This window comes from Castanea sativa, chromosome 9 (genome assembly GCF_040712315.1).
Source record: "Castanea sativa cultivar Marrone di Chiusa Pesio chromosome 9, ASM4071231v1".
NCBI lineage: Eukaryota > Viridiplantae > Streptophyta > Magnoliopsida > Fagales > Fagaceae > Castanea > Castanea sativa.
In genome coordinates, this window is record NC_134021.1 from 17,964,187 (window position 1) to 17,978,265 (window position 14,079).

The 14,079-nt window shown below is 37.7% G+C and overlaps 1 protein-coding gene and 1 non-coding gene across 3 annotated transcripts; one reads left to right on the top strand and one right to left on the bottom strand.

Moving 5' to 3' along the window:
- The first annotated feature begins 4,432 nt into the window (after positions 1–4,432).
- TRNAY-GUA (transfer RNA tyrosine (anticodon GUA)) lies at positions 4,433–4,521 on the top strand. The gene is given in 2 exon segments: positions 4,433–4,469; positions 4,486–4,521. It is a non-coding gene; the product is annotated as a tRNA-Tyr (tRNA).
- A 2,317-nt stretch (positions 4,522–6,838) lies between these two features.
- LOC142610251 (uncharacterized) lies at positions 6,839–13,845 on the bottom strand. 2 transcript variants are annotated; one of them, XM_075782016.1, is made up of 4 exons: positions 13,684–13,845; positions 11,743–13,285; positions 10,181–11,232; positions 6,839–7,139 (listed from the first exon to the last, which is right to left on the bottom strand). In XM_075782016.1, exons 2-4 carry the CDS (start codon positions 13,240–13,242, stop codon positions 7,031–7,033), a joined length of 2,661 nt encoding a protein of 886 aa, XP_075638131.1. In that variant the 5' UTR covers positions 13,243–13,285; positions 13,684–13,845; the 3' UTR covers positions 6,839–7,030. The 2 variants fall into 2 exon arrangements, with proteins under 2 accessions (XP_075638131.1, XP_075638130.1); XM_075782015.1 differs by having other exon boundaries at positions 11,743–13,441.
- Between the last annotated feature and the right edge of the window lie 234 nt (positions 13,846–14,079).

Below are 14,079 nucleotides of genomic sequence, written 5' to 3' on the forward strand. Positions count from 1 at the left end.
ATTTATGAAATCAAAAGCTTAGGATATAAATAAGCACCGTAAGGTGTTTTTTTTTTTTTTGGTGAAGAAAACTATGCTCTAAATATATATATATATATATATATATATAGAGAGAGAGAGAGAGAGAGAGAGAGACTGGACTTCTTTGATATTTCTTGGTGGCTCCATATTCAGTATCGCTTGAATTTTATCAAGAATTGCTTCAATTTCCTTACGTGAAACCATGAACCCAAGAAATTTTCCTGACGAAACTCCAAAAGCACACCTGCTTGAATTCAATTTCATGTTATATCGTCTAAGCATATTGAAGGTCTCTTGAAGGTCGTCCAGATGCTTTTCCTTGTCCAAGCTCTTTACCAACATATCATCTACATAAACTTCCACATTCCATCCAATCTGTGGACGAAACATATGGTTAACCAGCCTTTGATAAGTTGCTCCCGCGTTCTTCAAACCGAAGGGCATCACCTTGTAGCAAAACAAACCTTAACTAGTAATGAAGGATGTCTTCTTTTGATCCGCCTCGTCCATCCTTATTTGATTGTAGTCTGAGAAGGCGTCTATGAAACTTAGCAATTTATGACCCGCGGTTGAGTCCACCAGCTGGTCAATGTGTGGCAATGGATAGCTATCTTTGGGGCAAGCCTTGTTCAAATCGATGAAGTCCAAGCACATCCTCCATTTGCCATTAGCCTTCTTGACCTTCACCACATTAGCCAACTAGTCCGAGTAATAAACTTCTCGAATAAATTTTGCCATGGTTAACTTCAGGACTTCTTCTTTAATGGCATTATTTCATTCAGGAGCAAAAAATATTTTCTTTTGATGTACGAGCTTGGAGGAAGGATACACATTTAGACGATGGGTAATGACACTTGGGTCAATACTTGGCATGTCCTCATGACTCCATGCGAACACATCAATGCTCTTCTTTAAAAACTGGACAAGGTCTTACTTCGTCTTCTTCTCCATGCTTGCTCCAACCCTTATATACTTTTTAGGGTTATTCTCGTCTAGAGGAACATCTTCCAGCACTTTAGTGGGCTCCGCGATAACCCTTCTCTCCTCTATATTCATCGTCTACACATGCTCGTCTATGACCAACATGGCTAGGTAGCATTCTCTAGCGGTTAACTGATCTCCTTGCACTTGCCCTACTCCATAATCCAATGGGAATTAGACAGATAGGTAGTAGGTGGATGTTACTACCTTCCAGCTGTTTAAAGTCTGTCTTCCAATGATGGTGTTGTGAGAAGACAAACAGTCTACAACAAGGAAATTTACTTCCTTGGTTATTTGTTGTGGATATGCTCCTACCACCACAGGTAATGTAATGGTGCCCTCAGGTTGCACTTTCATCCCCCCAAATCCTACTAAGGGCGAATTTACTAAACGAAATTGATCTTGTCCAAGCCTCATTTGTTGGAAGGTAGGGTAATATAAGATGTCTGCCGAACTCCTATTGTCTACCAACACTCTTCTAGTCGTATAATAAACGATGAGCAAAGTGATGACGATCATATCGTCATGTAGGTGGTGAACCCTTTCAGCGTCCTAGTCCGTGAATGTATTAGCTTGCTCATCTGCCCCCTTGTCCTTGGGGGTCGTCTAGAGAGTTGGACGTTTTGTACCACTTTCAGGTACGTTTTCCTTGACTTGGAAGATTGTCTTGCTGAGGTCCCTTCTATAATAACTCTTACTCCAAGTGGGAGCCATGACAACTCTTCTACCTTTACCTTCAACTTCTCGTCCTTGTGATCTCATCCAAGAAAGTTTCTCAATTTTCCTTAGCTGATGAGGTTCTCTATTTGTTGCTTCAAGTCAAAACACTTGTCCGTGTCATGCCCGTGATCTCTGTGGAAGCGGCAATACTTGTTCCTATTGCGCTTGGGCTTGTTGGGATCTCCCTTCATTTTTTTCGGCCACTTCAAGGATGGGTCATCCTTGATTAGCTTAAGCACTTGTTCAAGTGGAGTGTTCAAAGGCGTATAGTGTTGACTCCTTGCTAAAGATGAACTTGCCTTCCTATTGTCTTGATCTTTCTTCTCTCCTGTCCGGGCCTTCTTTGGACGAGGATCCTGTTCAGGATGGCGTTGGAGATCTGCTTCCATTCGTTCGGCTCTCTTCCTTTTCTTAGCAATGATTGCATCCTCTGTATTCATAAAGCTTTGGGTTGAATGGATGAGTTCAACCATGGTTTATGGCTCTTAATTATAAAGTTTGTGAATGAACAATCGGAACTAACTCCATTGTGGAAGGCTGCCAATAACAACTCGTCATCCATCTCATCTTCTGTTAGGGCTTCCATGTTAAAGCGAGTAATGAAGGACCGCAAGCTTTCATTTTTCCCTTACTCTATGGTCAATAGGCTAGACAAGGAGCACTTATGCCTTTGTCCTCCGAAAAAGTTGTTGACAAACAACTTACTCAATTCATCGAAAGAACCCACAGTGTTTGGAGGTATCTTGCTAAACCATACTCGTGCTAGCCTTTAAGGGTGGTAGGGAAGGCCCTACACATAATTTCATTTGGAATTCCTTGAAGGTGCATTGCAGTCTTAAAGGTAGCGATATGATCACACAGGTCGCGCGTTCCATCATATGAGTCCAAGGAAGGCATCTTGAACTTAGAAGGCAAGGGATGACTGTTGATAGAAGCCATGAAAGGAGAATCAGTTCTATGGACTAAATCATCTACGGGATTCATCCTTCTCATGTTCTCCTTCATATCGTCTATGGCCTTTCTCATTTGATCCATCTCCCTCTCCAAGTGTGGCACCCTTCGTGAAGTGGTACCCCTTGACTGGTTCTCATGCTCAGCATTTTCTCTTTCTCTAACTTCTTGACTCTGGGCTTGCCTTTCCACACATCTTTCATGGCGTTGCCTCCTTAGATTAATCTCCCTAGTCAACTCTTAATTCTGACAAGTTAATTCTACCATGACGGTTGCCATGGACTACACTTGTTGTATGGAAGGTGGTTGCATAACAAGTTCTAACTAGCGATCGCGATTAGGATGACTGGAAGCGTTCCCACTCTCCTGGTAGCCTGGACTAGTGGCCATTGATCTTGTCCGAACCATGCAGCCTTTTGTCAAAGAAAGATAAATTGCAAAACGCAATTTTAATCTCTCTCATAGACGATGCCAACTGATGATACATAAAAGATCAGTAAGCTAAATGCTCCGGTCTTCAATGGGCTAGTGGCTGCTTGGAAGGCTCGAAAAGAAAAAGACACAAGATCAAAGGAGACTGGGGTGAACTGGCCAAAAACCCTTCGATGGTTAAGTTAGTTTTTTCTCTAAGACTCAAGAATTCCAACTTTTTAGGAATAGTGAAAAACTTTCTTTCATTTGATGTGGATGGGTCCTTATATAGTGAGTTTTGAAGTGGTTACTTGTTTTGTAACTTCTCCAATATTTGTGGAAGTTAGAATATGTAGACTTAACTTTCACAACTGCTATAGAAGTTAGAATGTTCAATCTTATCTTCTACAACTGTCATTGGAAGTTAAGTACTTGATAGGAAGTTATAACGATGAATAAGGATTTTGCTCATGTTTCAAAATAATAGCACGTGGTCCGAATTATAAGCTTTTATAGATGAGTCCATTTCTGGAAATTTCCTAAGTGTTGGGGGGTCGTCCAAGCGTTAACCTGATGGACAACCCTTATGTCCATGGACGCGCTTCTTATGTTAGGCTGACCTTTCGCTCTGGAAGACTTCTATGGACAAACTAGAGATGGTTCGATTTTTAGTTCCCCATCATGATTTATAAGCTTATATTTTATGCATAATTTTAAATTACAAAAACTTGTAATTTAAACAATTTATTGATGATATAGTTATTGATCTTCAATTTTCTAGAAATTTTGAAAGCATAGAGTGTATAAGAAGAAGATTTTTTTTTTTTTTTTGAGAGGAAGTTTCAACCTATGGCATCCGCTTCTGATAATAAGAAGAAGATTGAACAAGGATTGAACAGTTTTTGGTGTTGGCAAGAATTGAACCCCAGATCTCTTATTTAACCATCAGATACTTTATTAGTTGAGCTAACTGGAACCCACAATATAAAGATGTAATTCAATAATAGATTTTTCAAAATTCACTTTTAATAAAAAAGATATTGAGTAAAGACAACTAATTTTATAACTAAACTTTGTCCATAAAAAATTTATTAAAAAAAAAACCAAACAAAAGGAAAAGATAAAAATACTAGAAGAAAACAAAGGACTTGGAATGTATTTTGTCTTGTTGTAACTTCAACCGTTCAACATGTGTTGTATTGTCTTGGACCCTTTGGTGAAAGATAAAATAGGAAGGGACTGAGGTTTTGGCGGTGCTGTGTGGAACCCACGACAAGGCAAAGATAAGGCGACATAAAAATAAACTAAAAGGTAGAATAAGTTAGGAGTTGTTAGGTAATATCGAAATCCGACCTTAGCTCAGTTGGTAGAGCGGAGGACTGTAGTTGGTCTCTAACAGACATCCTTAGGTCGCTGGTTCGAATCCGGCAGGTCGGAACCTCTCCATTTTTTTCTTTTTTTCTTTTTTTACTTTATGAAACAATTTCATTACTGTGTTTTTTTATTATTTAAGATTACTGCTTATTTTATATATATGTACCCAATAAAAAATAAATAAACTTTTTCATCACATAATGTTCTACCATCTCATTTATTAATTCAAAATCACATAATTTATACATTTAATATCATCATTATATAGGATTTGACTTCTTTTTGTATTAAAAATTCTATCGTTCACTCCAATTTTCACAAAGATGGAAGACGTGGCAAATAAAAAAAAAATCTAAAGGTTAAATAAAGCCCACATCATACATGTAACTTATTTTTATCACATAAGTCTTATGCTATGTTTGGATGTTGGGAGAAGGAGAAGTAGAGGGAGGAAAAGTAATTAAATTACCTTATTTGGATGTTTTTTAAGAAAGAATGGAGAGGGGTTTAAACTACTTCTAACCTCTCATTTTTAATTTTCCCAAATTTGAGAAATTTAGAGAGTGAGTGAAGCATAAAAATGTTTGACCAAATGAATTATCAAATTCACCCTTACCATATTAACAAAATTACAAATAAAAAGAATAATTATTCCCCTCCCCCTTACTTAATTTTAAAAACATCCAAATAATGTAGAGGATAACCATTCTCCTCTACTCTCCTCTCCACTACCCTCCTTCCCTCTACTCTCCTCTCTCTCTCTCTCTCTCTCTCAAAACTTCCAAACATAGCATTATCCTTCCCAACTATCACCCTCAACCTCAAGTCCCAAGCCCCCCGCACTTCCACCACACTACCACATCAATACCCATCGGCCATCATTCATTTATTTTGTTGCGTTCGGCTTCTTCTTGTCCAGGTCATAGATTGGTTTTTTTTTTTTATAGAAATCAAATTTATCACCTTGATTGTGAGTTTCAAGGGCTTGAATTTTTTTTTTTTTTTTTTTTGGTTGCTAAATGAGAAAGATGAATTGGGTAATAAAAAGCCAAGAACATGGGCCTTCTGAATTGGATTTTATTAAGTGTGATTCAAATGTGAAAGTGAAGGAATAGAGGAAGCTTCCATGGCTGCTTTATTGACAGCTTAAACCAAAAAAAGTGAGAAACATCTAGATTTGCGTTTTATTGTCAACCCCAAACCATCGATCCAACGAAGTTTACATCCACAAAAAGATCAGAGACGAGCTTTTAGGCTGTGACTTCAGATCGCTGGGCTTCAAAACCTCTAGAAAACAATGCGACGTTAGTGGTGGACATCGCTGATGGTGGATTTTCGATGAGATTTTTATATAACCTTCCTTTAGATTTTTTTTTTTTTTTTTTTAATTTGCCACAATTAGAGAAATCTTAATGTAGGAGAGGAGCTATTAGTTTTAATTCAATATAATAGTTCGATAGATTCATATTAAACCTTGCCGTCATGGACTTGAATCACCACCTTATAAATCTAGCGAACTATTAGTTTTAATTTCTATCCTCCCACTTTTCTACTCCCAACTAAACCAAGCCTAATGGTTGAGCCACCCCTGCATTTTATATAGGTGATTCACTAGGCATTTTATATTACTTGGAAACTAAAAGGTTCCAGAGCACGTCGATTTGGATTACGCCTGAATATTATTTTGCACATCAACTGCTAGAACTATTACTAATATTCCTTGCCTGCGAATTCGTTAGTCCCACAAATATCTAATCCCTTATAACAGCAAGACAAAAACACAGAACGGTAAGTTTTGCATACAAGCTTTGCTCTGTCATCAACTTTGAGCTAAAAGCATCAGCCCTTTTGGCTCAAATTAACCACCAGTATGTTCAAGAATTGGCAAGTAAAACCAACCAAGAGTCGCTCACTACATGTCATTTTGCTCAGCCAACTAGACCGCTAAAGGAAGAGGAAGCACCAAAATGGGGAGTCAAACCAAACAGCGGATCAAGCACAAAAACATCATCTCACAAGGCATCTCAATAATTGGGAGTCGGGATAATCAGCAAAAATATCACAACCCTCCAAAATTCTAGTGGTGACTACAATTGCAGATCAATTCTTTAGAATACTCCTCCAATTTTTTTTTTTTTTTTTTGGGGGGTGGGGGGGGAGTTTACCTTTTTTTTTTATTTTAGGGGGGGAGAAGGGGGGTCTCCAGGGACTGATGGCTACCTAACTCAAAAAATAGGTTGCAGATAAACTACATAATGAATAGAAGTGCCCTAAAATATTATATTATGGTTAGGACATCCACCATGAGACCCCCTCCCCCAGCATATTAAAAAAAAAAAAAAAGAACCTAGTAGATCAGAAATGTATAAAACCTGTTACCTTTCGCACAAATGCATGCATGCCACGTGTATTCCTATCGATGCTAATGTAAGTAAACATCAATCTTCCTTATAAAGAAGATCAGGAAGATACAATGCGTCCAGTATTCTAATCTCTCCTCCAAAAGAGGCTATATGCCTCTAGAGAACAGGTGTATTTAAGTCCCTCATTACTGTCACTGTTTTCAATTGAATCACCAAGGTGACTGTACATCTTTGTTAGGAAATAGACCCCCAATATGGGGCCTTGTAACAGTGGCCGTTCCAACACCTTCCCCTGAACCCTGCACAGCCCATTCCTTTCTGCCAATAAGAACAGAACCAAAACAGGAATTAGATTACCTATGATGAATTCAAAACAAAAATATTTTTACCAAGAAAAGTTTTCATTAAGAAGAACATATATTAGACCAAATGACCAGAATAAACTGAACCAAGCATTAAAAAAAAGGGATAAGATCAAGCTATAATTCCCCAGAAATTTTAGAAAGAAAGACAACCCATTCAAAGAAATCAATCCATAATCACATTCAACATCAACAAAAACATCAAGCCTAAAATCTCCAAGGACATATTTGCAAGCTTATATATTTAAGGAGACACCTTTCATTACTTATCAGCCCCTGGATTCCATCAGAAGATCCATCTCATTTCATGAGATAAACCATGTTGCAAATATTTATTATAGCAAATTCATGCTTAAATGCCATTACACATTCATCCCATTTAATGCCTTTTTGTTATTACAAATGCGTTATTACATAAATGAACAATGCTACACTAATGTGGGACAAAATATCAGGATAAACACGGCTTCTATTTTTTTTTTTTTAATTTAAAGAATAATTTTCATATTAATAATTGTATAGATAAAATGGATTTACATTAGGAAGAACTTAAGAACTCCACTGTGCAACCACAAAACAAAGCTCTGAGTAAAAGAAATAGTATTCATATCAAGTCTTGAATCAGGCATGTTTGGGCTGACCAAAGATTTGGTTACGAGTGTAGCAGCTACAAAAATTCCCTTAAAGGAGTCGGTCATTTGGTGAAAATTCTAATTTGCAACAGGAAGTTGTCTCAGATTCATTATCATCTCTCATTTATCAAGCCTCAAGGATATGGAATCCACATGAAAATGCACACAACAACTGCTTACTAAAAAATAATTGAAATAAAACAATCAAATCCTCAGATAGATCCACTGTCAAATGACTAACTTGTTTATCAATATTTTTTATTTTATGTAAATGCACAAGACTCAAACAATGAGAGAGTTAGTATCATTTAAAAGGAATATTAATAGGGCAAAACTTAGGTACAATTCCTTAGATATTGTACCTTAGGTGCAATGCAGCCACATGGTTGAATTTAATTAGATAACTCAAGGAACAGTTCCAAAGTTTTGCCCCATTAACTATTAGGATAAACAAAATCAAAGAAGGCCAAAAATGATCCTAGCCAATTCCCACAACTCTTATGTATGAAGCACCAAGTACAGATTATTAAGCAATGATTTAATTAAATAAATGGGCAGAGAATAAGAGATATTCCCCATCCAAACATCTAGATTTTGTTTAAAAGATTGAATCAAAATCCAAAACCCAAAAAGTTTCTTTCTCTGTTCTGTGGCTGCTCCATTATAAAAGGTTCACTGTGCACGTCTCACTCCAAAGGCAAAGGCAAAACTATGAAGACCTAGGTGTCTAGCCTTTTTTTTTTTTTTTTATAAATATTTTGGTTTGCCACTAGTTATCACAGTATGGGCAAGATATATTAATACAATATTAGCTAAGCCAGCGTCTAACTGATTCTGAACGACCTTGGACTAAAGGTTTTACAGCTTTAGGCCATCATTTATTCATTTAGGGGCTTCGTTCCCCAACAAATTAAATTACCAGCTTTTTCCTGTTCTGTATAACCTTTCACGTCACTTCACATTATACAATGTCACAATCACAATACGCAGTTGACAAATGCTAGTGTACTATCCTTCCCAGATAATTAGTAAATTGGGTCAAACAAGGTCATAACACACTGAGAAATCAAGAATAACCAGCTAGCACAGATAAACACATCAACAAACAATTCATACAAGAAGAAATTTCCAGCTAAATCATTTTTTGATTAAGAACGACTTCCAGTTAATTCATGTTTTAGTCATCCAAAAATTTCCTCAATTCTTGTTTTTTTTTTTTGGATAGGTAATAAAAAGTTTATTGAATAAAAGTACATCATGATCACAATGGTGAACAAATTGTACTTGAAACAATTACAAACAAATCAAAGAGAAGAATGAACAGATTGTAGGAGATCAAAAACAAGTTTAAATTTATCGACTCTTACTATTAATATCCCTCAAGAACAAGTTTGATTTTTTTAATCAAAAAGAGATCAATGTGTAGTGGGAAAGAGCGAGAGAGAGAGAGAGAGGGTATCAAATCAGGTAACCATATTATTTGACAGAAACTGCAGTGCTTGACAACTTCCCAGGTTCACAGTCAAGAATTCCTAACAACTCGAATATTAATCTAGGAGCCTTCTTCAATTAAATGATAGAAAATAAAGGTAAATATTATCATAATTAAACAATGACCAAGGTTGATGACTTAAATCAAGATTCCAAGGCAAATTTTTTTTTTACAAAAACAATAAAGCTGGGGACACAACAAAACTTCACAACATTCCTGAATTAGCCTTCTACCTCACATATGCGCCCATCACAATCTGCAATTTTTTTTTTTTTTAAATGACCCATGTATGAGGTGGTAGGCTAATTTGGGTACGTTGTGAATTTTTTTTGTGCCCGTAGTAGGATGCTTAGAAAAAAGAAGCAAAAGTCAATTTTCATGCTCACGCTAATATGGTTTCTACAAAATAACTCATACTTACAAAGAATGGGTACACACTGAATGGACTTTATTAGTTCTGACTTCCTATCTTATGGAGAACTCAGGAAGAAGCCCAGGGTCAGGTGCGTGCCCACATTTATGTGTAGCTGAGACTGTTTGGGGGGTCTCGTATGTAATTGATGGGCAATTCTGATGATATCTAAAGAATAACATGCCAAAAAAAAAATGCAAACACCGCTTTCTTCTTCTTCACTTTTTTGTGGAAGATTTTTATGGTAAACTGTATTAACTCAATAAGGATATGCACAAATCAATATTATTATTGTCACAGACAATCACAATCTTCACAGCTCACAGTATCAAAAAGGGAACAAAAAGACTTGTGACTCTAATCAATTATCAATCTCTTAACATCTCAACAACATAAGCCATTAAAAAAAAATGTGGAGCAGCAGGTTAAATGTTAAAAGGATAAGAGAGTAGTGCGCTTACTTGGACCAACAATTGGCGGGAGATGGCTCAAATGGATGATTAGCTCCAGAGCCAGGACTGCCATAAACCAAATCATTCTGGGTTTCTTCTTGAGCCTTGGGAGCAAAATGGTTTCCGCCTCCTGACAATGGTGGAAAAAAACCTCCAGAATGTAACCAGGGCTCATTATCACTTGAACTAGTAACAGGGCTGAATGGCACACCATTCTGTCCATTACCAAGAAAAATATTGTGTGGAGAATGAGTGCCAGAAAGGACATGGTCCTCATTTGTAAACAGTGAAGCCATATTTTTCTGAGAAGAAGGATGCACAAAATCTTCCTTGTTTGATCTGTTCCGTTCTGGGGGTAAAAGCCAGCTTGCAGGCCCACCTACTAAACCTAAACCATCCTGACCAAGAGGAGAAGAATTCCACATTTGCCATGTTCCTTTCTCATTTGGAATAGCATCATCCACAGCAAAACTATGCATATCATGGGCCTTAGGGGTACTTGGAAACCAATTAGAATTATTATGCTTTTCTCGTGACATTGGGGACTCAATAGGAGAAGGCTTGTTGACTTCAGATGAAGCAGATAGATTCTTTAAAGCATGAGGCTTTTCAAATCCCTTGTCTGTTGCAGAGCAATTCCGATCAAACTGAAAATTATTAAGTGACTCAGAAACAGGCCCAATCAAGGCTATTGGATCAGGCTCATAACATGGGTCTTCAAAATGCTCCGGCTCTTCGCATATAAATTCACGAGGCCCTTCTCCAATGCGAGGGAAGGTTGGATCGATGGCAGGTGAGAAACCTAAACTAGTGATTGAGGATGTATATGGATAAGTAGACAGTGTAAATGGCGATGGCAGCCCAAAGTTTATTGGATTATCATATGGTCGTGCCAAAAATGTTTGACTGGATAACTGTGGGCTTTGAACTTCTGTTTGGAACTTTGTATTTGGTCTGCTTATGACACTTGGATTTGATGATGGAGCAACAGATGATGAACGGGTAAATAATTGTTGCCATGATTTTTTAAGTGTTGGCCTAGGTTGTGGTTCTGAGAGCACCTGCAGGTTAGCAACTCAGCATTTTAATAGTGTTTCTTCTAATAAATAATGCATCTGAGATTATCATGCTTGACAAGGAAACTCAAATGTTGCAAGTTGCAACTAACTACTTAATATAGGCTACCTTTTTCTTTTCTTTTTTTTTCCTCTGAGTTAAAGGGGGAAGGGAGGGGATAAATTGTGATACAGAAAGAAGACTTAACCAATTAGAAAGATGTATCAAATCTAAAAGTAGTGCTAAAGCTCGAAGTTATATTTCACGTCCAAACTCAAAACCTTACATGTAATTCAATAAAAATAGGCAAAAATTATAAATAAGTACATAAAAAAACAAATTTTTAATCTTGCAAAAAAATGATGGGCTATAGAGAACAAGCATGGCATTATAGAGGAATAAAAAACTTCAAAATATCTTTATCATCTAAAATAAGTATATATTCCTATCCTAAGGTACCTGAAGAACATGTTAAAACTGTGACAGGTTAAAGTAAAGGCAGAAAGACAACTTACAGGACGATAGATGTTCTTATCATCTCCATTTGTACTTAGTTTCCCAGCTACACGATCAGGTGGAAATGAATCTCTTTTATGAGGAAAAGTATGAACATGATCTACAGAACTGTTAGACTTATATTCTTTTGTAAATGTAGCAGGAGTATTAGCACCCTTTCCAAAAAGATTACCACCAGTGAATGCTTTAGAAGAAGACAAAAATGTACCCCTCATACGATCCAGATACCGAGTCCCAGAATTTCCCCGGATAAAACTGTTGGTAGGAATATTTTTCATCCCATGTCCAGTTTCCATGCTCTGGCCTTTCACACTTTCCATCCCAGCTTTCTGATGTTCCCGACGATCAATCTCAAACTTCTTGTCTAATTCCCGCTTTCGCTCACTCTCCTTACCAGCTCTCTTTTCCAGCTCTTCTGCATCAGAATTGCTCTTACTAGACCCTTTGTCTTTGTCTTGGTCTTTCCTTCTTTCCTGACGCTTCTTTTCTGCTTCCTTCTTACTATCTTTCTCCCGGACAGGTGGCGATGTTTTGCCACGATCCTTTTCAGCCTCTATTTTCTCATCCCTTAATCTTCTACGTTCCTCCACCAATCTTGCAACCTCCTCCCTCTGCTTTCGCTCTTCCTCCTCCAAAAGTTCCTTCTCTAACCTAGCTTGTCTCTTTTCTTCAGCTTTTCTGCGTGCTTTCTCTCCTTTACTTTCGTTATAGTTAACCCCAATCTCACCCTTCTTAGCCAACATCCCATGCTCAGTATCATTCAAACTATCTTCCGATGAACTAATCCTAAAAATTTTTCTCCAAAGCCACCTAATGCTAAAGAAAAAAGAAGTCAGCAGCTTCCACCCAAAAATAACAACTCCAGAGCAAGACTTCTCCGCCAAACAATTCTCATCTCCTCCAAATACACCATTCCCATTCATCATCCAATAACTAGACTTTCCCGAAACAGACCCACCAACCCAATTCCCATTCTCCAACCAATCCTGACCACACATCCACCCATTCTCCGACCACGCCTTACCATTCAATATCTTCCCACCTTTTCCAACCAAATCCTTAATAATTCCATTATTTCCCATACCAGGCGGTACAGGCAAGTCCAAAACCGGCCTCTTTGATATATGCCCACAATACGAACACATAAACCGACCCCCACCAGGATTCTGATCCCTATACGGAGTCAAGCAATTCCTGCACCTCCTCGTTGCTGTTTTCCTCAGCTTCTGCAATTCTATAGCTTCAAACCTCTTCCTCTCCCTTAACCGGGCATTCCTTCGTACCCGCCAAGCTGACAGCTGGGGCATCAAAATCTCATACCAAAACAGCGTAACCAACAATACAAACACGCAGGCAAGCCTGGGAGACGTAATCTCAAACCGAAATGCAGGGGGTAAAAGCTGAGATAGAGCCCATAGACCTATGAGTGGAATAACTAACCAAGGCAGCATCGTGGCAACCCGGCGAGACCACTTCTGAATCACACAGAGTATACACATTATCCTCTAGCCCACACCTATCTTCCCCGTCTCGAATCAAACCCTAACAATAAAAACCAACCAATCAATAATCCCCTCCCCAATCTCACTTTTTTGTCAGTTTTCCCCAAAAATCAAACACCGACCAAACCCTAGCTCAAATTTCTCGCACAAATCAAAATTACGGGATTTATTAACACCTCCCCAAACCTCAAGAACCCTAAAAACACGAAAATCATTGACAAAACACACATTATATATAGCATTAGTGTTTTTTTCTCAAACTAATCGGAGCTACAATTAGCTCAAATGAACAGAAATTGAAACAAACATTAATCAATTTAGGGTTTCAAAAAAACATTAATAAAAAAACAATGGGAAATGAAATTGACAAAACGGCGTCGTTGTTGAGCTGCGATTGTCGGCGTTTTATGTGTGTGAGAGAGAGAGAGAGAGACTTACAGATTAGGAGACCATAGCGAAACGCAATGGGAGCCGAAATTCCGAGAGCCGATTCGGCGATTTTTCGGGGGTTATTTTTTTGGGTTTGGTTTTTTTTTTTACAAGCGAAGAAACTGTGAACATGAAAAGATAAGAGAGAGAGAGAGAGATGAAGAAGAAAAATGAGGGAATGAAATGAAAACAAATTATATAAGCAAGAACTGAACCGGGGGCGGTTCGGACCGGGTTGTAAATGACCGCGTCTTGATTTGGAGGATTTGGTGAATTTTTTTTATCTGATGGTTTTAGTTTTTTTTTTTTTTTTAATTTTTTAATATTTTTTGGTTGAATTTGACAGAAAGGTTAAAAAAAACTGATATTTATGTATGTTTGTAACAAAAAGGGAGTTGGGAAAGG

Bases quoted from the DNA above. Each gene is read 5' to 3' on its own strand.
- LOC142610251 (XM_075782016.1), bottom strand. From the start codon at position 13,242: ATGTGTATACTCTGTGTGATTCAGAAGTGGTCTCGCCGGGTTGCCACG. The intron at 11,233-11,742 runs GTAAGTTGTCTT...GCTAACCTGCAG, and splicing joins ATAAGAACATCTATCGTCCT to GTGCTCTCAGAACCACAACC. The intron at 7,140-10,180 runs GTAAGCGCACTA...TCTTATTGGCAG, and splicing joins CCCGCCAATTGTTGGTCCAA to AAAGGAATGGGCTGTGCAGG.